Genomic DNA, 24,114 nt, shown 5'->3' with positions numbered 1-24,114 from the left:
TGTAAAAGGTTCATATTCCCAAAATGCATCGAATTTGCCCCAATTTGCCAACTGCTGTTCAATATACTGTATGTACCAGTCATGGTTTGTAGGCAAATTGCAACACTCCTCTGAGAGCCTGGACTTAAAGGAGAGCAAGCCTTTCCTCGTGTCTTTTTCTGTTACTGCCTCAGAAACAGCAGTAATGAGTAATGAGGGTTTTGGTTGGACAATCGCAATAAAGTTTAACAGGAGTCTAACGATCTGAGGAAATCAAACAGAGAATTCCGTAGTTTGTGCTGTGTCAGCATTTGAGAGAGAGAGAGAGAGAGAGAGAGAGCAGTCAAAGACACTGCATTTTAAAGGAGTGTGTTCTATAGGGGAAGAGGCGAACCACTGAGCCTCGAATGCCCAATTAGTAGAGTTAAGCTCTTTGCGATCCTGTGCATGAAAGCAGAAGAAGTTATGTGTCATTTTAGGGCTCCTATCTCTGAAGCATCGCTTTTTTACAGTGCAGTTTCACAAGTGTGGTTTTCATTTAAAGATTTTTCAAGGGTGACACTCCAGAAAATGACAGACTAATCACTTATTAGAGAAACATTCCAGCCAACTGAGGGGTTTAGGGATGACTTGGGGGTATTTAAAAAAATATATTTAGTCAGGACAAATTTCTAGATGTTGCCATTCATCAGTGTTTCCTAGCCTTTTCTGATATTTTACACTAGTAAACCTCAGTGTGCTCCTCCAAACGACAATGTTACCAAATGTATTTACAATAAGATACAGTTATCAGGTTAACTCACAATTTACTTATTTATTGTGAAGCATGTGCCTGTTTAGTTGAACACAAAGCTGATGTATCTTGTTTTTATAGCCACCTGCTGCCACCTGGGGGAAGAGTTTATAATTCTTCTGCCAGTCACTGTCACATAGACAAACACAAAATAATTTTCCATTTATAATTCGATTTCTTTTTTCATACTTTGACCAATCATTTGCATTGTTTTGCACAAAGATTGTTTTTTTTATATTCTTCAGTCTTACGGTTTTTGAACTTTGTAGTCGTCACAAATAACTTTAGTTCTATCAACACTTCTTTGAAAAGTGTTTAAATAATATGTCACGAACTGTAAGAGTTTGGTCTCTCTCTCCATTTTATCCCCAACAGTTCTTTTCTTTTTCTGCTTATGTGAACACTGCAGCAGGTTTCATTAGCTTTAATAGATGCTTTGTCTTACAGTTTGGTTGCCTGTCACGATAAATAATGGAAACACTGATGGGAACGGAAATATAAGGAAGAAAGAAAGATTTTTATTTTGAGGAAATGGTTCTGAAAGTGCAAAGGTTTGAAAAAAATAAGTGATAAAGATAAAATAAATATGAGAGCAGAAGAGAAGTGACACTCTTTTGACATTTTAGGTTTCACTCTTCTAATTTTGTTCCACTGCAACCTAGGTACATATTTGTCATCAATAATGATGACATATTATTTTCAATTTTAGAAATTAAATCTCTTTATGCTCCACACAGAGAACTTTAAGTTCCTAATGAAACATGCGTTATATCTAGAGTTTGTTGAAAAACCAGAGCCTTCAAATCAAACATAGACCAGTTGCTGGACAAATGATAAAAAGCAGAAGCCCTCCTGACCAGAGGTGTTTTTTTTTTTGTTGTTGTTGTTGTTTTTCAGACAAAGGACTGCAGCAAAAACACCTGCAGTCAGTCACATGACTCTGTGCACATGAACATGATTGTTTTTTTTTTGTTTTTTTTTACCAGGGTAGATTCTTTAAGTCAGACGCAAAATCCTAAGAATATTATGATATTGCTTTTCAATATGATTTTAATAAAATATATGCCTCATTTTGCAGCACTAGAAGAAAAGCCTTTAATACAAACAACATCTTCCTGCCCAGAGAACTGTTATTAGAACTATTGATTCTAGATTGGAGTTCTAATTATCACCTGTGACCTTTTCTGTAATGTTATTGTTATTAGTGGTGATTTTTAAGTTGGAAATAATGAGAGGCGACCAGCCCTTCTCTGCTGCAGGTTGAAGTTCCCTAATGTGTTTAATGGTACCACACTGTAGACGCCATATGAATATTCATTCATGTAAATTTTTATTTTTTTCATGTGTTTTAAATGGTCCAAACTCCATCTCTGCTCTGGCTTCAGGATACGATCGTTGACTACATTGTGTTTACTGCGACTTTAAATCCGTTTAAAGTCGCAGTTTTATAGCTATGGCACCTTCAGTGCCTCCTCTGAGCTCTCTCACACCAGTCTTCTGACCAACTACTGTAACTTGGTTAAATGTTGAGTTTAAATACTGATTTAAAACTTTTCATTGCTGCTGCAAGCAATTTGTCTCACACCTAGAACACCACAATTCCTGTTTTTTATTTAATTTTTTTAAGAAAAGCAGGAGTCGTAGAACTGGGTGAAATTACAGGACACAAAAACATGGGCACGGAGTCACATCGCCCCAACTCACCTCAGAGGCAGCCGGTGGCTTAATAGTAAATATTTAATAAGCTACAGTCTGCAGGCAATGATGTTCTGTCAGCAAGCTTCCTGGATTACTACAGAGATCCAGGCCACTCCAGTGGAACCACGTTAGCCTTACTTCTGACATGTAGTGTTGTCGTGCTATGTTGACATTGCATGACAACAACTGTGTTCTATTCATAAGAAGTTCAAGACCCTTGATTTGACCCATTTGTTTTTATTACATCCATAAATCCCTGGCCGTGAACTCTTATGATTTTTCTGGAACCTTCCAGGCCTTTCCATGTTCCCACGGCCTATGTCAATATGGTGTTGCAACCACAATGTACTTTACTATACTGTGTATATATACAGTACATTGATAATACAGCACACTGTCAGTCATTCAAATGATTGTCGTATGTCTTTGGGTTGAGATGCGTGTTGTCTCATCAGCTGTGACAGGTGTGTGTAAACTGATTAGATTTTTAAAAATGTTATTGCTTTAAATTGCAGTAAATTTCCATCTTCAATTTTTCCCTCAGTAACTTTTTATATTTTATATTTTTCTGTCTCTCCATCACTGTTTTACCCTGTCATCACTTCCCTTGTACCATTCCTTTGAGTGTATAAGTCTTGACAGACTCCAGTAAACCCTCACAGTGGTCTGGCCTATTAGTCCTGTCATGCGTTCAACTCCCCTCACGTCTCCGGCTGTGTCTGTTATACTGTAGGACAGAGTCAGCAGCACGCAGCACAAACTGAAGACGGTGCCAAGGAGATTTAGACTCGGTGGCAAATCAGTGGCATTATGATACAATGATCTGTCCTGGATTCAGGAGTTCTCAGCGCAATGACCTAGGTGGTGACCTAGATTGTACGCCAATAGAAAGAAGGAGTGGTGCGTATTTGTAGATACTACTGTACTGCAGTTTCCTGGATATACTCACAGATATTGAGAGAATACACAGATAAAGACTCACAGTTTTTGTATAAATGTGGCAAAATAGGAAAACCTACTTACCTGGCAGGTTATTTTAAATGCTTTTACACAAACCAACACTGGTGCCTTCCTCTTTATCCCCATATTCCCTGCTGTCTTGGCCTTCCTTCAGTAAACAGCAGGCTTTTAGAATCATCTGGCTTTATCTACTGCTGGAGAGTTTTACAGTGTATTGTGGTGTCACCTGTGGTTGGTCTATACTGCTGATGCCTGGAATCCCTACTGAACTGCTGTAGGGCTACTTGCAAAAAATACATTGTCGAGTTTAATTGATTTTATGGAAGTTACACAGAGTGTAAATACAACAGATATATTTGTAGTGTTAATCTATATGTGTAACTATGTGTATATATATATATGTCTATATGTGTATATATATATATGTCTATATGTGTATATATATATATGTCTATATGTGTATATATATATATATATTTAATTTATATTTTCATATACTTTTCCATTAACACAGGTTAGTACATACTTAAGTCTCCAACTCGGTGTTGAAGTTTTCCATCAAACAGACGTTCCAGCTCTAATAAAGGAGTATTCTGTGCTCTATAGTAAAAAAAATGACAGAATGACATCAGCATTGACCCTTTAAAGTACTGTGGACATTGGGCTATGAAGAAGAAGAATAAATCAATGATGATGAGATGAACCATGTTAACTTCCATTGCTATAGTTCAATTGTGGCCTCAAGGGTGGTACGAAGACGCAAGTCCATGTAATCGAGTCTGTGCTTCGTCCAAAGGTCACAGTTTCAGTCCAAGGGATTGATGAACAGACTCCAACATGCTTGTGTCGTTTAGAGGGTGGATATCTCTTTATATATGTTATATATCTATATACTCTTACTTGTTTGCTTTTCCATGTTAGAATTTTCTTATCAACTCAAACACCTCCCAATCCCATCACTTTATTTTTACGGGGACTGGCTTATTTCTCTCTTTATTTCATACCAAATATGAAGAAGAACAAGTCTGTAGACTGTGGAGTCACAAGGTGTTCCTGAGTGGAATGAGCTCTTTGTTCTCATGTGTTGAGGCTTTGAATTAATTCATTTCTATTCCTCATCTGCTATCAGAGGTTATTAAAAGGGAAGATTTTCATTTTCTCTGCATTAGAAAAGATTTTCTTACGCAGTGCATTGGATAAAGGTGCAGCCTTGACTTTGCATTTAATCAGCTGGATATTAGAGCATAATCTGCTTTATTCTTGACAGGATGAGTTAAAATGGTACAGCCAGAGTTGGCAACAAAAGTCATCTTTGCTCATTAGGTCACAATGATGATTTTTTTTTATCGACACAGTAGATCTGCTGCTAACCTGTCACTGCAAAGGCCATTGTACTATGTTGTATATTTCTTGTTGTGTTGGGCTGATCTCAGTATACCATAGACACACAGACACACCGATCTAGAACTGTCTATAACACAGTGGATCCTGGAGATGTGTGAATATTTAACTCAGCAGGGGCAGCTTCAGTACTTCATATAACAATGACAAACTCCACCAGAGACAGCACATAAAAGCCACCTGCTCTCATGATGTTCACACGTTTGACTTGTAATAAAACCATCCTTGAATGGACCCTAGCTGCCGCACATCTTTAAGGCAGTTATTCCGCTTCTAATAGTCTCTGATAAAATGCTGATAAAAAAACAACAACCCTGTAAACGATTTAAACCAGAGCAGGTAATAAATTATAACAGCGCTTTTTAAAGGTGGTTATCAGAATCTTTATCATGTTTGTTCTGCTGTATTATGTGGAGGTCAATGTAAAGGGACGTCCTTGGTTTATGGTAATGAGTGCCACTGTTTTGAGAACGCAGACAGCCCAGAACAGCAAATATTCTCTCTGAATAATTCCACTGTGAATCCTGTGTTACAAAGTCAACATGGTCCTTGACTATAGTAAGCTGTTTTTTTGTTTTTTTGTTTTTTGTTTTATTCTTATTCAAACTAATGCATGTAATATTTTAGTAAATCATGGGTTAAAACAGATGCTAAGTACCATATTAGCAGTTAGTGATGCCAAGAAATTTTTTTTTTTAATGGGTTTTCTTAATGTTACTAAGGTAATATTTACGGTTAAAAAACAAGCACACTCATAGTTCATTTCCATCAAGTATAAAGTAAAAACCTTATGGCGGTCTTTGAGATCAAACTTAGAAAGTACAATAATAATATAACATTTATATAATATAATAATAATTACTTTTTTTCGAACATGATATAATATAATAATAATTACTTTTTTTTGAACATGGCCCTATAATATTTTTTTTTTTTGTGCAAAATAACAAAATTCATACAAAGAGAAGTAATCAATAAGCTAACCTAACATGCCAAGCATGGTTAGCTAAACATGAGCAGTCTGGATTGCAGTCTGTTATATGTTCAAATAATGTATGTTTGCCAATAGTGTTTATGATATGTTTCCTACTGTATCAGTATCTTCCTTCAAACAGACTCTAATTAAGTAGGTGGCGATGCTCCTGACCCCATTTGTTTTCGCTCATACTGTAGCACATGCACCATCTGTTGAACGATGAGCCATTGTGCCAGGCTGTGATATAAGTCAATGTTTACATGAGTGAAGATGTATTTCCATGGCATATTCTGTAAGAAGATTAATAGACTGGGTGTAATTTAATTCAGTTTGCTGTTGGACTTTGTGAACCGACGACCACAAACAGATGAATGCAGTCTCTAGACTTTTGATATTGTATTAAAATGTGTTATTCATAAGGTTAAATCTGTAGGTCGTTCTCTCAACCTCCCTGACTTTCACGGCCTTTTCATTTTCCGTCCTCTCTGTGTTATGATTGTGTGGCCGTGAAAATTTAAATTTACTCAATGGCTCAGCTGTGGTCTGTCTTTGCTCTTTGGACAACTTCTGCTGGAAGGACAAGAAGCAGGGCTAGCAGTGGAAAAGTAATGGATTTTCTGGATTTTTTCTGGCGACTTACTTATGTTTACATATTTTGTCCAAGTCAGATTATGTTAGATCACTAAGGCAGAAATAGAAAATAAACACAGTGGGTGAATAGACCACGTGTCCTTGCCTTGAATTCCTAGAGATTTTCAATCGTTATGAATTTTCCTGTTTCCCATGACATGACTGGTTTTAACCTCTAAAAAACTGTTTGAAAATGAGTTTAAATAGCTGCCTAAAGCCCTGTGACTATCCTCACAGAGCTTGTTTGAGCATTATTATAAATATCGGATGGATTTATATGAGGCGCTGGTTGCTTCAAATGATGCTAGAAAAAAATGTATGTGCTTGAATTTTATTGCAGGATACAAACGTTAGCCGTAATGACTAGAATAGTGTCTTCAGATTTGCAGCGGATATTCAATTCTGGGTCAAATGTCAGCAAATGTCAAATTTCCAAGTGCCCCACATCCATAATCCTCATTCAGTTCGTGATAATTTATGCTAATGTATCCTCTCATGTGCTAATGATGTGGCTGTTTTTGATGTAAAATAAAACATTGTTGCTTTCACCCATAATGTCTGATAAATTCACCCATGTCAACTATTTTTTGTTTTTTGTTTTGCAGGGAGTCTCTGCATTTACGGTCACATGAATGTCAGCGCTGCAGGCCAGATGCCGGCGATGGAGGAACTTGTCAGTGAGAGGTGAGTCCACGTCTTTTTTTTCTGTTTTTGTTTTCATTCTTCCTAACAGTAGAAAATAAACATGTTTCCCATTTCCTAATCCACTTAATATTCCTTTAAATCATTAACACTTCATGTTGCTGTTAACTGGTCAAGCATTCATACTGATGCATCAAATTCAAACTCTGCCTTAAAGGATTAGTTTACACCAAGCTATAAACTGTCAGGTCAATGTGTTAAAATGTCATTGTTTTCCTCTGTAAAAAGCCTCTCTTTTCTTTAGGAAATCCTCCATTACGCCTCTTTAAATAAACCAGCCTTGGAAATTTTTAAAGGCTATTTTCATCTTCTAATACTTAGGCTCAGTGGAGGGAACAATAGACAGTTAGGGATTTCTCCCCTGCCACTTGTTGCCTCCGTGGCTGTCTTGGCCTGAGGCCTGTTGGTTCACTGATGTAGTAGTTTGGCCTGAGGCCTGTTGGTTCACTGATTAAAATAGTTATCCTGCAGAAACTACTGGGTGGTCTTTTTTGGCCCTTTGGGATTTGAATACTGGTTTTATTAGGTCCTCAGCTTGGCTAACACTTTGTAGCCCATAGGCTGCAAAATATATATTTTTTATTTTTTCCTTCTTCAATCATCCCTCTGTTTTAACCCCATAAAGGAAACAAAACCAGATAATACATTTCTACTCATTCAAAGTTGACATTTAACGGCTGTTTCTAAATAATGCTTTTCTTTTATGCTAAGACTAATTATGTCCAATGAACTTCTTAGGTATGGCATCCTGGTATGTTACACCAAGTACCTGATACAACAGCTGCATAAACAGCCTAGCGACCCATATGCTGTAAAGCACATTAATGATATTGCTGTATTACACCTGCCCCTGGTTTGCCCTACATACATGCTGTACAACCTGGTTTCACGTATGTTAAGTGACACGTATCAAATGTGTGAACACATCATTTGTCTAGATGATGGCCCAGAAAGTGTTAGTGATGACACACATAAACACTCATGCATATCATGGTGGTTATGTAAGTCATCTATATCCTAGTAAAAGCATTAAAGGTTATACATTCAACAATGACCTGCATCATTAACATTGTTGTAGATTGTTTATGTTCCCCTTTTGAGGGTAAAGGCAGGGTAACTCTAGGGTGACTCCTATACATCATATTGAGTTCCCTTTTTTGTGATGTCGTTTTTGCATGTTCTCAGGTCTGTAGCTAGAGGAGCTGGTGAAGTTAAATTCCTTATCAACTTCTCCTGAAGCAGTAATGGAAAATTGAAGCTGAAGTCTTATATTAATAAGGAAACATCAGATGCCCTTGAAAAAGTCCTGAGAAGTTGCACTTATTGAACTGATCGGAGTTTGTTGCTGCGAAGATCCACGTTGTGTCAAATTATAGCATAGTTTCGCTCAAACCGTTGAACTTCAATGATGTGCTGCAATTCAATACCTAATATCACAGACTTTTTCAACTGTTGGGCAACGTGTTCCTGGAAAAGGGTCACATGGTCTGGGCACCAGTCGATATGGCGCAGGCGGTCGGACTCAGACTGATCAGGTGGCAGAAACATTTCTGTTTTCTCCTCTCCTTGAATCAGCTCTCCTCCTTCACGCTGATGTTTCAATTACACTCCCCTCACTACCTCAGGTGTTTTGTGTCCAGGGCTGTTTTCTGGACGATTGCTTTCACTTTGGTGTCCTAGAGCGAGAGACCCAACACGAATGCAGCAAGAGAGGTGCCTCTGTTTACTCTGGTTGTGACGGTGCATTTGCCAGTTGCTTCTCATTCACTTTTTATCTGTTTGTTTGCTCTTATTATTATGTTTTTGCTCTGTGATCCCCTGGCATGATCCATTTCAGTGGCAAAGCAGGAGATGATGACGCCTGAAGCTGCCCTTCAGTCGATGAAAATTGTGAACAGAGCTGTATTTGGGAGGGGTGAGGAGTGGGATATTGATGATAAAAAATCCACTTCATATTGAGTTTTCACACAGATAATGAAAATAAATAGTAGATTTTACAGCGTATCTTCTTAGAAATCAAAGTTCTTAGTAACATTGTTTTTTTCTTATTAATAAATAGTTGAAATGTTTTTTTATAAAACTTTTCACAACACATTAAGAAGGTTATATTTCATCAATAGACATCCACATATAAAAATATACATTTGCAGTGTCAGCGTCTAGTAGATATACAGTAGAAATAAAAAGAGAAAAAGCTGACATGGCAGAAAGATGATCAGTACAGAATAAGATGTCCTCATCATAAGAACTATAGTATTAATAGAAATGTCAAAAACCTGGCTAACAGCATATATATTTATATAAATATAATGTGTTCTTGCCATATATTTTATATTTTTGCTTAGTCTCGCACTTCCCTATGTCAGGCCAACGTTATGTCGTTTAAGGCCTTTACAGTCAAAACCTTGAGTTGAGAATCATCCATCACTTTGACTTTGCTGTTGATGCATTTAAATCACATGCTAATCATGGGCAATACCAACACTTGGTTGACCATTGACCATTCTCACCTACAAACAGCTTAGAAACACCAACTGGGAAGAACCAGTCAAGTATGAAGGTATATAATGATGTTTAAGTTCCAAAAAGAAAGTTTTTAGTAACACTTTTTTATGGACAATTAGAACCTGGTCTTGGAACCTGGAAACTTTTATTGGTCGTAGCAGTTTATTTTCATTGGTGGAATTACTCTCATATGAGTCACTTTTTTATAATCTCACAGACTCCAGACTGAAACTAACATGCACTTTGGCTCATCACTTCTGGCTTCTAGTGACCTAATATTTAAAGTCAAAGGCTCTGATCAGCAATTTTTTGCCAATTTAAGCCCAAATTTTTCCTGTTCTGACTAGAATTTTTTGTCTAAGAACTTTTGATTTTCTTGGCCGTTAACTGTTATTGCCAAAAAGATATTGAACTGAAAACATGAATGAGACTTTTAGGCATGTCCCCTAGTGCTGACACATAATGTTTTACATCTCTGAAAGCCTTGATATCTCCTGTCTATTTATTTACTTTTTTATGTCATTTGAACATGATATGTAGATAGAAGGTGACGGCCATATTGGATCTTTTTTACGGTATTCAGTGGCTTCTTTATTTTGCTGACACAAGCCTTAGTTTGCATAGGCGTCATTCCGTATCACTACCCTTGCACTGTGGGCGATAAAATAGGTAAAACCTAAGTATTTTACTATAACAAACTGAATATCACAGAGCGCAGCAATGTTTTGTTCAACATCTGAGGAGAACGTCTATCATCCTTTGACTGAAGTCAGCTGCAGATGATCTTAACTCACCTCAGCAGCAGCAACCGCAGCAGAATCTGCTCCGCTGCTGTCGTTTTACCTTATCCTCATTTATGGTCTTTGGTCGACGTGTGAAAGTGCAACAGTGACAGAATCCACAGTCACTTCTTTTACAGTCTGAATAATTCATCCAGGAGACTGCTTATGTAACCACAACAAGAAACACTTCCATTCAGGCAAAAACCATCCGCTGATGCCACCAACACACACACACACACACACACACACACAGACAGACAGACAGACAGACAGAGGAACCTAGACCTCCACACCTCAGCTTCCATTCTGCCCAGACAGGATCATAGCTCTGAAAGGGGCCGTGTTGAGATGCTGTCAAACTGTGGAAACAGATGTTTTCACAGATGGAGATGCATCACAGGAGGAGCAGGAGGAGGTGTGTTGGTCCGTGTCTGTGTGTGAAGCATGTACGTGTGTTAATGTGTGTGTTTGTTTACTGGTGTGCTTCTTTTTCTGTGCTATTTGTGTCCATGCCTGACAGGCCATTCCTTCCACCTGTCACCTGTAGAGCTTTCAGTCTCTTGAAGCCTCAGCCGCCCGCGTCTCCTCCTGTTCTTCAACCTTTGTCTTTGAGAAGGAAGTTCTCTATCACACCTGACAGAACAGGTTATAGGAGAAAGAAGGACTGCTGTCAAGGACACAGACTTTTGACTCTATGACTAGATTATGAATCATCCTGTTTATCAGTCATTCTTGTAGTAAGTTAAAGTCCTTTAAGGAGTTATTATTCAAAATAAAATAAATTGCTTTCAGTGTATTCAGTAAATTGTGTAATAGGAAAAAAATAATAAATTAAACTATTCAGTTTAACAAATAACAGGTGCACACATTAAAAGAAATCCCAAATTGAAAAACATTACATTTATCTACATAAAGGCTCAAGTTTAAGAACGTTTATGTAAAAAATGTAGGGTTTTTCTTCACCTAATTACCATATAGTGGAATTACTTTGATTGTCAGTGGTTTTAAAAGCCGTTGTTTCTGCGTATAAGTGCAAAAGACATTTGAATTTCACTTTGAGTTTTTCAGCTGAAGCAAACATAAAGAAATAAGGTGAGAAAAAAAAAACATCTAAGGCTTAGGGGTATTACACTTCCTGGCACAGAGTTCCTTAAAAAAAAAAAAAATTAATAACATGCATTAAAGCTCAGATAATTAATTAGGCTCTTAGTCAAAACTCTCACATAGTAATTATATTACAAATCCACAGCCTCAGGGCGTCAGTGTTTCTCTAACTGCACGCACCCAAACACACGAGCTGCAGTCGCTGGAGTGTGTTTTAATAATGCAAGAAAGCACCTTTGTTTATAATTGCTTAGAATTGTGGTCCAAGTTGTCTTGTATCCACAATGGCTAAAGTAAATAGTCCTTTACTAAATGGAAATATGAGAGACTAAAAAACGTCAACAAACAAAATGTCTTAAAAAGATACCGTTCATCAACTTTGTTCAGATCCACAAATACAGTCTTGTTTACTTTGACAAAGTCGACCTCCATCCGTGTCATTGCTGCCAAACATTTTCACATTTTTCTTTTCATAAAAATAAACTGAATGATGACTTTGTTCCATTTTCTTGTCCCAGTTTACGGGGTCAGTCAGCCACCAGAACTTGTCACTTGAATGAAACACAGTCAGGATAAATATGAATTAGCCCTTCGTCTCCTTTGACGCTCAAACCCTGTGATGAATTATATCTGTACGAGCCGAGAACCAATCAGCAACTGTCTGTGTTGTACAGTTAGAAATACTGTTATACCTGCAATGTCACACGGAATGTGACTTTAGAGTTTCTGTTAAGAACTTGAGTCCACTTCCCTGACCTCCAGGCAGTTGCTGCTGCCTGTTGCAATTACACATGAAGTGAGTGTTGAAGGAGTCAGTGAGGGTGTTCTTAAAGCAGTGGTTTGGATATAAACTTATTTGTCCTTGAACTCAGACCATTGTCTTTTTAAAGTAACAGATATAAAAGGTACATTTCAGATCCCATGCATCTCAAGGAACAGACTTGTTATTGACCTAAAATTAAGATTTGTTTTTGAAAAATCTATTTATCTTTGCTGCAAGGCAGCATAATAAGACGGCTGTCTGTCCTTCAGTGCCCGACGGGAATCTCAAGTATCTATTTCATTGTCCTTATTCAGGAAAAAGTTAAGGTCTTGAGGTTCATTCACCGCTGTTCTCAATTAGAGCTTAGATGTGAAAATGTATACAAAAAAGGATGGGGTGGAGTTTATGACTTCTGACCACCAAAGGAAGTTTGTTTTTATAGTAACATTTGTAGGACATGTTGTACCTTTACGATGTTGGTTTGCAGTACAGGCGGACAATATTGTGGTTTTTTATTTGTACAACAGGATGAACATTAAATCAAACAAAATATATGTGGCTGAAACCTAAGTTAAAGGCATTCAGTTATGGTCATGGTGACTCTTGATGTAAAGGGACAAATCAAGGGATCATCATCATCATCACCATTATCATCATCATCAAATCCCTTAATTCAAACATCAACACGTTTGATGACTCGGCTGTAAATTCTTTACAGGTGTCTTAAGTCAAACCATTAAAGCACACGCATGGATTTGTTTCCTTCAGCTCGCTACCACTTCTTGCCCTTTACCCAAGACAACAAGTTACCAGGCAACAGAGAGGATTCTCACATCTAATCAGCTGCCAAGGCGAAGGCACAGTGTTACATTTATGTAAAGCAAATGCAGTTATTGGACAAGAAAACAGCAGAGACTGGGACTAAAAGGCGTGTAATTAACAGAACACAATAATATGTTTCTTAATATAATGATCAACACAATGTAGATAATTGCTAAAGCCGGTACATACCTAAATCAATAGATTTTATGCAAAGAGCAGCATGTGTTTAGGGCAAAATTGTGTCTTCAAAAGAAAACCTTTGAATCAGAGTCTTGTGCACGTGTGGTATGAGAGGTTGAAAGTGGGCGTGTGCACATGAGTTTAAATGTTAAAATACTCCATTAGCACAGTAATATCTTACGCTTCAGCAGAATCATCAGAGGAGGAGCAGCCGTGGTTTACAGTGGTTGGTCCTTTCCTGTGCTGTCTGTCAACCATGTCCTGTGTGGTAGATGGAAGAATCCAGAAACCTCGATCTAAGCTCTTATTTTACACTTACTGTCCAGTTTTGTATTTTACAGAAATACAGTCACATATGTATATGTAATATTTTGGCTATTTTCTTTTTATAAAATACATGAAAAGAATACATCTTTTTTTTTTTTTTTACTACACAGTCTCTCAGGCAGCGCAATTATTTACTTGACTTGCAAACTGTGGGCTGTGTTGATTCAGGTTTAACTGCAGCCATATTTCATGCAGTAAACAACAGTTTTGCTGTTGAAAACTCGTCTGATTTTGTTCCGGATAAGGAAAAAAAAAAAAAAAAGATTATAGCAAGTAAGCAAAAGTGTTGTTTTTTTCTTTTTCTCTAGACTACCACAGCCATTTTCTGTCTTAGAAAAAGTTTTAGAAGAAATCGACTTGTGTGCGTGTTTCAGCAGCAGCAGCCGAGGTGTACGTTCTCTGCGGGGGGGGCAGAAGCAGCCTGATTGCTGTGGCAAATATTTGCGGCTGGCGCCACATACTGTGAGCAGATGTGATACGTTTCTAAAACCTCACCAAAATTCACTTGTTTCTTCAGCTCAGTGAACTTCCCCAGTATTGTACTGCAAAGTGGTACACTGTGTGTACTCTGTACTTCTCATTCAGCCCTAATGTCATAAAATGTTCTCTCTTTATTAATGTAAGGGAAGAAAGGGTGAGGGGCAGGGGTGAGGAGATTTTCCAATGCATTCAAACAAACCATCTGTTATGGCTGTAATTACCATTTAGGTTTGTGAGCGTCTCTCATCTGCAGTAACGGGCGCCAAAGCAAAGTCCAATAATTCAGATGTTGTTGCCAGGCAACCCAAACTGATCTTTGAGTGATGTCATTCCCAGCTCAAATTTATTCTGGAGTTTGGATGTTGAACCAGAAGATCTTTAGTCGGTGGCTAGTAGACCATGTTTCCCCTTCAGATCTTCACTGCACTGTATGTTTACAGTATCGGTTCTATAGTGTAGCGAGAACCTGTTCAGCACAACAATTTCCCAAATATGGGATCAATACAGTACAATTGACACAACTAGTGTCAAGATCATTGGAAATAAAAATAAATTATTTATTGACTATTTTTTTTAATAATTATTTTTCATATGTCGGAACTTTAATGCAACAATTGTTAGACTAGAAAGCTAATTTGACACTCAACTAGTTTTAATAATAGGACTACACTCACACTTCAGCAGATGTGGGCCACATCATCTGAACAGAACACTTTCATATAATATGTGGTCTTAAATTGGATTTGTGTTTGATGGTGTTGTTTGATGACCTCAGAGTGACGCTCATGTTTCATTACATCAGGATTTTACTTAACTGAAAGGAGACAGTCATTACAATTCAGTAAATGAAATAAACATGTAGCGTTGAAGGAAGGAAGTGAAACACTGGGCTTCAGGTTGAATGCCTGGTCGATGCTTTGGTGGATGCAGATCTGAGAATTATGTGATGCTGAAAGAAATTATAAAGAAAGAAGGTTTCAAAAGAAAGGTTCTAACAGTGAAATCAAAACCGGGCCTTTCATATTTTCTTTGATCTTCTATTGCTTGATCCTGGACAGGGTCTAGGGGAGTGAGCAGGGCAGGGTACAGTACTTTACAGGGCCGCGTGTTGAAACAACCAATTACTCTCACACTCGTAGCTATAAGTTCAATAAACCACATCTTCCACTGTGTGGCGCTACATTCTTTATCGATCTTCCAATTACGCTTAAGCCTGAGCCAAAGTAAATGTTACTGAAAATCCCATGAAAACATACTGGGGTGACCTTCGCCCTAACCTAAACTCTGTCCTGAATACTCACAGCATCTGCTGTAAAGACAAAACAACATTATACCTCATAGTATCTAATGACAGCCTTGACACTTTTTTCCAGGTGGCCATGAAATGGTCTGACATGATTAGAAAAATATTCCTCACAATACCACCATTTGTGCAATTTCCGGAGTAATTTAGCTTCACATCTGAGTCATGTCTGCCAGAGGTTGGGTGAATGTGGAAGTCCAATTATGACGGGTCAGGTACCGAGTCAGTCCCAGACTCAGGGTGCAGGTGCAACACTATTGCACATTCATTGTGTTGCATTATGGGTAATCCAACACCGAGATAAGGCTGTTGGATTATTTATTAATGCAGAAGCAGTGGATCTTGGGTAACTGGTTAAAGACGAGCGCGTGTCGTCAGGATTTGCGTCTTTGTGTGTGGGAAGCAGCGAGATCAGCACTTTGTACCCTTCAGGGAAATTGTTTTGAACACGAGCAGATTTAAATGACACTTTAAAAAAAAAAAAAACCACAATTATGCACCGCCTGCCTGATGTCTCATTCAGATTCGTCACTAATTTGGGTTCACAGTTTATGAGGAATAGGAAGGAGAATGTGACTCATACATGCTTGTCACTTCGCTCTGCAATCATAGGAGACAGCGGGATGGAAGGTTTGCACCAGAGGTGAACGAGGTGAAGGAAATGAGCCTTTTTTGTTCTTGTTAAAATATAATAAGTGACCTTTACTTACTGAATCTCCTCCTCCTGCATACTGCAACACATACTATTTCAGTAACCTGTAATTGATGTGGAGGCTGAGAGCCATGTTTTATTAGACCGTCCACATCTGAGGAGCTGAAACACCAGTGACTTTTCACTAAGATTTTAAAATATATTTGAAATACTGAAATGTTGAACAGAAAGTATCATGCAGAGGGATTGAACATTATATTACCATATGTTATCCAACAGGTGCAAATCAAATCTTCAGCATCAGCACAGTGCTAATAAAGATTTATTTTTAATTTGTGTAATTCAAATCAAAATGGAAAATATTCCACACTTTTTTTTGTACGTTTCCAACTGTTGTTTATCCTTTCCTTTTATGTCTTTGTGTTAAAGTTACATGCCAGGATCTCGAGACAAATGTATGTGCAGAGTCAGTTTGAGTATGTATGACTTCCTGTGTTCTAAGAAAGATCTGACTATTTATTAATTTGGTTTTATCGGTTGTTTTTTTTAAAGCCTTAACCTTTCTCTCTCCAGTTTTTATTTAAATAGTTATATATATATATATATATATTTAAATGGCCATCTTTATCGTCCATAGTAAGGTAGTGTGTGTACTATCCACAGCTGGTATAGAGCACTTCCTAACACCTTAAATGTTACACTCCCAAAACACACATGCGATGTTCAGCTTTGACTTTCAGCAACAGTTCGGTGTTTGGTTTGTTGCCCGAGGAGCGGATGTTGCACAAGTTCACAAAGTCCCAGAGAAAAAGTCAAACAAGGACGAGACCTGTCTTCTTTTATTACCACATGAAACGCTAACAGTAATTTAGCGTGAGGGAACTTTTATTGGCTGGATGGTACAATTGAAATTTTAGTGCATGATGCGGCACGTGCAGCCAACATAGATATTTTTATTTTGCTAACAACGTGTGCTGACATTTATATTTTCCTAAGGCTGATCCTACACACAGGACTCCAGTGTCTTCTCTGTTCTGACCCCTCTCTGATGTACTTAATGTCAGGAAGTTTAGTGCACACTTATTGTCCTACCTCACCTACCCTCTTGGTCACACACCATTAGCCATCCCACATGGGAGGTTGGGGGTCATCACGTATCGGTCAGGCAATTATCCCAGGGGACCAGATGTGTTTCAGTGACCTGAAATGGGCTCACCTATTCTTGGTTTTATCAGTACATTGCATTTCTAGGAAACAGGAAGTCCTAGTTTAGTAGGTGAGCTGGGGAATGATGATTTAAAAAAAAAGGAAAAGGTTAATGTCCTCGAAACAATTCCTGGTGAGAAACTGGGCCATGCCATTGACAAAACCAAAAGCAAAAACCGAATGAATTGTTTTCTAATGCCATTTTTAAAACATTGAAAATCTGAATTCAATGGACATTTTTCTCCATCCCTTTAAACCTTAAATAATAAATAAAGTCCATGAAGACCGTATTGTTGATGTTGACATTTTGGCTGCTGTCATAAAAGCCACTGCCAGTCATGTGTCATTTACTGAATCACTGAAACGTGAGTGCTGACAACACCCTGACCTGGAGGTTCTCTGCTGCAGATGTGCTCAGAACAAAAATGATGGTGTGACAGGTTGTTTGAAAAACCCACTAGTCCATGAGGACAAACATAATCATTCTAATGTATTTCCCACCACAGGTTTTGATTTACCACTTCCTGTTGAAGGGAAAGTTTTCTCACCTGTTTTAAAAGTAATAAACAGGATGTGTCTGTGTCTCACAGCCACAGCATGGGATTTCAAATTAGGACCCAACGTGTTTCCTAAAAGTTGTTGTGATAAAAGTAATTTAAAATTAAGAAGAAGAAACAAAAAAAAGAATTTGGATTAGTGTACAAGAATGAAAGAAAGAATCTTCAAATTACGTGAAGTTGCCGTGCCAAAAAAAATAAATAAAATTAAATAAAATCGAATCTAATTTTTTTCTTCTCTTCTGTAAGCCTTTTTTTCTCACAGTTACATCTGTTTTTTCCCGATTGAGACACAGTTACCATAACACAGTCTGATTGAAACAGAAATCCACAAGTTGCTCTCATAAACCCAGTCCAGAAACACAAACCTCTGGGGCCGCCTTGACTACAGCTTGTTAGAGCAAAGAAAATAATCTCCTAACTGTGAAATAAACGCTGTGTCAAGATGTGACTGACATAGAAAAACAGTGTTTATAGATGTGAGAGAAAAGAGACACAAATGTGTTTTAGGTAGGAATTGTATTTGGTTTAAAGTTGATCGTGTTTTCTCTGGCTGAAGGTTGATTTTTCTCTGTTGGTCGAGATAAAAATGAGAATCCAGACGTTTTAGGTAGAAACTGATTTGAAAAAACATTTATAGTAAAATCTACAGTAATGTCAAAAATGTATGATTTATTTAATTAAATTCAGCTGCTATGTTGCCTTTAACATTGCTTTGGTTTAAAGTTGTAATTGAATGTGATAGTCTGAATGTCTCTGTCAATTCTACTCCTAAAAATGAAATTCTGGTTAAAAATCTTAAAATCTGGTGATAACAATATTGGTGGAAACAAACCTTAAATGTCATTTGTAATCCTGTGCAATCCAAACATATTATTATGCTCTGGTTTTGATACAACCACTCTACAAGATAACCTCCCCTCCTAAAAGCACTTATTCAAAATAAATAAACAAATGAAAGCAAATTCTCCAAGGGAGGTCAATTTATTTGACATCCTTGAGAAAATAACGGCACCTGTTCAGCTTTTCTGAAAAAAACCTTTTCTACTCTTTAGATTCCTAAGGTGACCATACGTCTGCTGTGGCTGCTGGGAAAACATATTTGATGGTCGCCTCTGTAAGACAAGCCCCTCAGCATATGCATATGTAAAAGGACTTATTCTAAGGCCCTGAAAGTCGTAATTATAGCAAATGCACATTATACCAAACACACTGAAGAGTAGAATATTGAATTTCACCTTGACTGATTTCAACAGTTTGCATTGAATCACCAAGTGTTTCCGTCAGACGTCTCATATCTTTGACACGGAAAACCTTCTAACCACTCATCGGCTCTCTCAGGATGCAGGTCTGGATCACTGAGGCTCCTGACTGCCAGTCATCACAGCAGGAAAAACGTATCTCTTTAGATTCAATCAGAGCCACTTCAGCAGCCACCTGATATGTGGTCCTCGCATCGTATGTGGTAAACGCTTACGCTGCACAGAGAATTCAAGTTTTTTTTTCTTTTCCTATTTCTTAGAGAAGAAAAATCACCAATATTATATGTTATGGCTGATGTTTTCATAATAATTATATTTATTTAAAGGATGTGGAAAAAGTTGTAAAAAAAAGTCTACGTGAAAGTTGAAAGAAAGCAGCCAGCCGCAGCCATAAGCCCTTTCAGCAGTGAGGCTGTTTTCCCAGTCACCCGTCATCTAACACTCACAGCCTAATTCAGGCTGCTGCTCACTGATTGCACCACAGAAGTTCGACTCAACTCCAGGTTAAGGTTCATGTGAATCCGATCCTGATCTTTTTTTTTCTTTGTTCCCTCTTGTGTGTCTGAAACATTTTCTTGAACTCTGTGCTAATCATTGTTGAACATAATTACACCACGTGCAGTACTGTGTCTGTGGTTACAGAACAAACATCAGTTTTTACTGTCAATCACTGCCTCATCATTAAGTAAAGCATTGAATCATCCATAGATACAGTATATGTATATTACTGTATATATACATAAATATATATGTAAATGTGTATATATATTTATATATGTATTTATACATATATACTGTATATATATGTATATATATTATATACAGTATGCGTATACAGATAATATACATTTTAATTCGTTTTTCCACATTCAGAGTGAAAGACAAAAGGGAAAAACGGTAGAAAAGGGTCACTTATTTGATCATATTTAAATTATTGAGTGTGTAGTTTACGCATTAAAAGTTAGAAATTGTCTTTGAGCGTCAATTATTTCCCTGCAACTGAAGAGCCGCTGATAGTCGCGGTGGAAATAGAAGCTCACAGGTGACTGATGATCAGCAAGGAGACATTTCCAGGTTTGACAAGAGAAAAGCTGCAGCCTTAATTTCTCGGGAAATTTAAAGTGTGTTTTCACACCACACGTCAGCTGTAGGCAGCAGGTAACACTATGACGTGCATATTAATGTGTCGGAGCGGGAACAGGTTGGAGTTTAGGTTTGACAAATGTAAGATGAAAAAAAGACGAGTGTTCCCTTTGTACTCTTTAGGTAATGATGTTTCTGGGTAGAATCTGTCAGCGTTCCCATTTGATCTGATTAGCGTGTTGGCACCAGTGATCAAAGGAACCGGCTTCATTTGCACACTATCAGTTCTCCTTTGAACCTCAGATGGTGAGAGTAAAATAATTTGGCAGGGGAAAAAAACAGACTCCGAGGCTTCGTGGCTCCAGCGGGGAGTCGCAGAAGCTGTGCGTTATATTAGCATTTTGCAGATAATGTGGAGGGAACATAAAATAAATTGGATGAAGACGTGACTTTTTGTGGACTTGCAGGACAAAGAGACCATAGTGAACCTCTGCCTCTCTGATGGAACTGCTCCGGCTCCTGCCTTTAGGGCCGGTGATACTGCGTTTCCTCGCATCCACTTCACAACAAACTTTTGGAGGATTACTCTGAGTTCAGCTCACTGCCACAGCCTTTTCTTCCTTAGGGCTACAGACATTTGAAGGTTAAATGTATAGATATATTTTTATAGAACGTTCAGAGTGGTAAAACATACCCTCGTCCCTCGTGTCAATTGTGGCGGGACACTGGAATCATCTGCTTCCCGATTTAAACTGCAGCAACCGAGGCAGAAAGGAAAGTGTCGACTTTGCTTTTTTTATCTGCACAAAAGAAGCATCGCATCAAAGAGTCCTCAGAATATAATCTTTGCGTCTGAATTTCTGCTGAGCCGCTGTTTTGTCGAACAAAAGGCCACTGGTGGAAATGCAACACTGAAACGTTGAGATACCAACATGCTGTGTTTGGGGTTTCAGGGAATGAACGACTCATCTCACTCACAACAGGTTAAAGACTAAGAACAGGTTACAAACATCCGGGGTGGATCGCACATTCACCTGCAGATGCTGATGTCTGGTTCCTTTATACCTTTTCCTGCTTTTTACTCCAGCTATGAAAAAGCCATAAAAACACAACAAAAATCCATGGCAGCTCTGTTTTTAAAAGAGAAAATTACAAACTTGCAGATACTTTCTGTATAGTATCTATACTAGTATTTATAGTTGATGTCGTTCAACCTTTTTAACCTTCACAATGGTTTAAGTTTTTGGAAAAAAATCTTTAAAAAAAAGATATATTTTAAGATTATTTTTTCTAATTTCTTCTAATTTCCTTCTATTCTGATGACCACATCCTCTCCCATTCCATAAAGTACTGCCACAGCAACAGGTTTTTCTCATTTTATCACCCTCTCTGTTTGTGCTGCTGATGCCAGACTGACATTTCTACATTTATTCCTACTAAGTGTCATTGTTATTTCCATAGGCAGCTTCTACCATTAATTACACAGCTGCAATCACTTTACTGGGATCATGAGATTAGCAGCACACCTGCAGCACATGTTCGTTAATGTGGTGATTTCACATCAACTGAACTCAGGAGGGTTCTGGTCTTTGATTTAATTCTGTCGACATGGACTGCGGTGCTCATACTGTTGTTGTGTCTTTTTGCCATTTCCCTAGTGCCAGCATGCCAAAGCGCATGGCTCTGATCTGCTTCCTGTCTCTGGTCATGCTAATGAGCATCCTGGGAAACCTGCTGGTCATGGTGGCCGTGTGCAAAGACAGACAACTCAGGTGAGATGGAGTTCCCTTTTCTGAAACAAGATTTTTGTCACACATGGTATTGGATAACATGCACAAGGTAGCTATACATAACATAGAACAAATATTTATGTTGTTTGTGAACAAAATGTAAACAACAGAGACCAATAGATTGCATAACTACAACTGAGTTTAAAGTAGTTTCCCATTGCTGAAGACATAACCCACACTGAGTGACAGTATCTGTGTTTGTATGTGTGTTTTCATCCTCACACACTCAGCATGACACACGGTGGGAAACAAGGATGGTAATAGTGGTGATATGTATGTGTGACGGTAATTGATGAGTAATTAGCACCTTCTTATTCGCCTTCCGTGGGTGTCAGCTGCTCCCCGCCGGGTCACTCTGTGTGATCACATTGATAAGAATTGCAATTACAAAAGAAAAAGAATTACGAGTTATACACAATGCATATGTTACACACACATACCCACACACACACACACACTTGTACCATTGTATTTAACCTATCCAGTACATGTTAGTAAAGACTTCCGCATAATATGACGTGATGGGCTGGATTCAGCTGGCGAGCCATGAGTTTGACACATGACATTTAGACAGATTAAAAAAACATCTTCTCTAAAGTCCACCAGTTGAAACTACTAAATAAACCATGACATATTTTATTATTTCATAACTTTTTTTCCAAATTTTAAGAAAAAATTGCAAAGGATCAGCTCTTGACATCCAGCAACTGTAATCATTCAAAGAGGAAGTTATTAATTAGATTATAAACTGTATAAAGGAAGAATTTCACTTTTTTCTGATATCTCACACCTTAGTGTTGATGCAGGAAAATACTTTCAAATTGGCTTATTATTTTCCATTTCTATGACACGGGTTCAAACCCTGCTGGCCACTAATAGTATTACTGCATGGAGCCTTCGTGTCCTCCCTGTCAGGCTTAGGTGTTAACTGTTTGCTCTACATTGACCATCGTTATCAGTGTGGTTGACTGGCTGGTTTGGTTCAATATGTGGCTCGGACCATAACTGCTTGGTTCCCACAGCAAAAATATTATAGATATGTAACTTTTTATGTCCTAACCTGTGACCCATGGTCCTTATCCTCCTGTATTGAGCGCGTCTGTGTGATGCACTGCAACACATTTTGTCTGATATTTATTTCAAGCACCAAACGTGGCGTCATCCTCGCTGACTATGACACACGCTGTCTTCTGGTATGGTACGTTGGCCAGTTCTAAACTGTCATGAGTCAGACAACTCAGGACAGGGTGTTCTTAGTTTTTTTGGCAGCTGGGTTTTCCTTTTCTTTTGTATATATTTTTTTCTATTAAAAACTACTGACCTTTTGAGAACCTTTTGAGAACCGTCTGCCTTTAATCTGATCCAAGGGCGCTCTCAGTGAAGCAAAACTTTAGTACAGCCTAAAGCTCTCTTGTTTAAAAGCTTCGTTTGCTATGACTAAGAGTAGCTAGCTGCCTGTTGGTGAGAGTGACAGACTAATGGAAGACACTAATGGCCGTCTGCTTTTGCTAAAGCTGTTATTACCTGGAGTTGAAATCCTGAGAGTCTTTGTTTCTGCTATGTCAGTTCAAATCTGTTGATGTCCCAGATTTTTTGGGTTATTTTTTTAAATACAACAGCTTGTCTGATTAATAAATTGCAACTCTGAGTCTCTGTCTGACTAACTGCTGTCTATGTGTCTTTGTGCAGATAGAACCTTCACTGTACTCATTCACACAGCAGCTGCGGACTTGTATCTCAGTTCAGTCTCACCCACACCCAAGCTCTCAGCCAACTCAGTGGCCTCCAAACAACTTTTATACAAACGCAGTTTCACAATCAACGCGACTACTTTAATGAGGAAAAAAAAATGTCATTAACAAACTTCTGTAATTATCAGAAATAATAGGCTACGCTAACAACTATGGTTATAATATCTGATATATTTGTGGTATATAATCAGTGACGTATGGATTTCCTTATAATGAGTTCACCTCAGTTTATGTGGACCTGCCTAGAAGCTCCAGGTGACGTTACATGTCACATATCAAAACGTCAGAATATTTTCCTGATTTTTAAAGAAATGTATTTAAAAAATATAAATTCAAATAAATGTGTGTAAAAAATAAGATAACGACTGAAAAGAACTGCTGCGGTCCTAAAGAAAAACCTTAAAAAAC

The 24,114-nt window shown here is 37.9% G+C and overlaps 1 protein-coding gene across 7 annotated transcripts in view; it reads left to right on the top strand.

The window, feature by feature from the left end:
* The window catches only part of htr4 (5-hydroxytryptamine receptor 4), an 85,855-nt gene that overhangs the window by 23,860 nt on the left and 37,881 nt on the right, over window positions 1-24,114 (top strand). For all 7 annotated transcript variants that reach the window (XR_003051972.1, XR_003051971.1, XR_003051973.1 and 4 more), the window contains exons 2-3: window positions 7,043-7,121; window positions 21,824-21,937. Coding sequence is in view for 2 of the 7 variants with exons in the window: in XM_008326582.3 (XP_008324804.1) it covers window positions 7,066-7,121; window positions 21,824-21,937 (170 nt within the window). In the remaining 5 variants the exon portion in view is untranslated. The remainder of the gene's footprint in view (window positions 1-7,042; window positions 7,122-21,823; window positions 21,938-24,114) is intronic.

Source organism: Cynoglossus semilaevis, chromosome 15 (assembly GCF_000523025.1).
Source record: "Cynoglossus semilaevis isolate Cse_v1.0 chromosome 15, Cse_v1.0, whole genome shotgun sequence".
Taxonomy (NCBI): domain Eukaryota; kingdom Metazoa; phylum Chordata; class Actinopteri; order Pleuronectiformes; family Cynoglossidae; genus Cynoglossus; species Cynoglossus semilaevis.
This window is presented reverse-complemented; position numbering and strand designations above follow the sequence as displayed.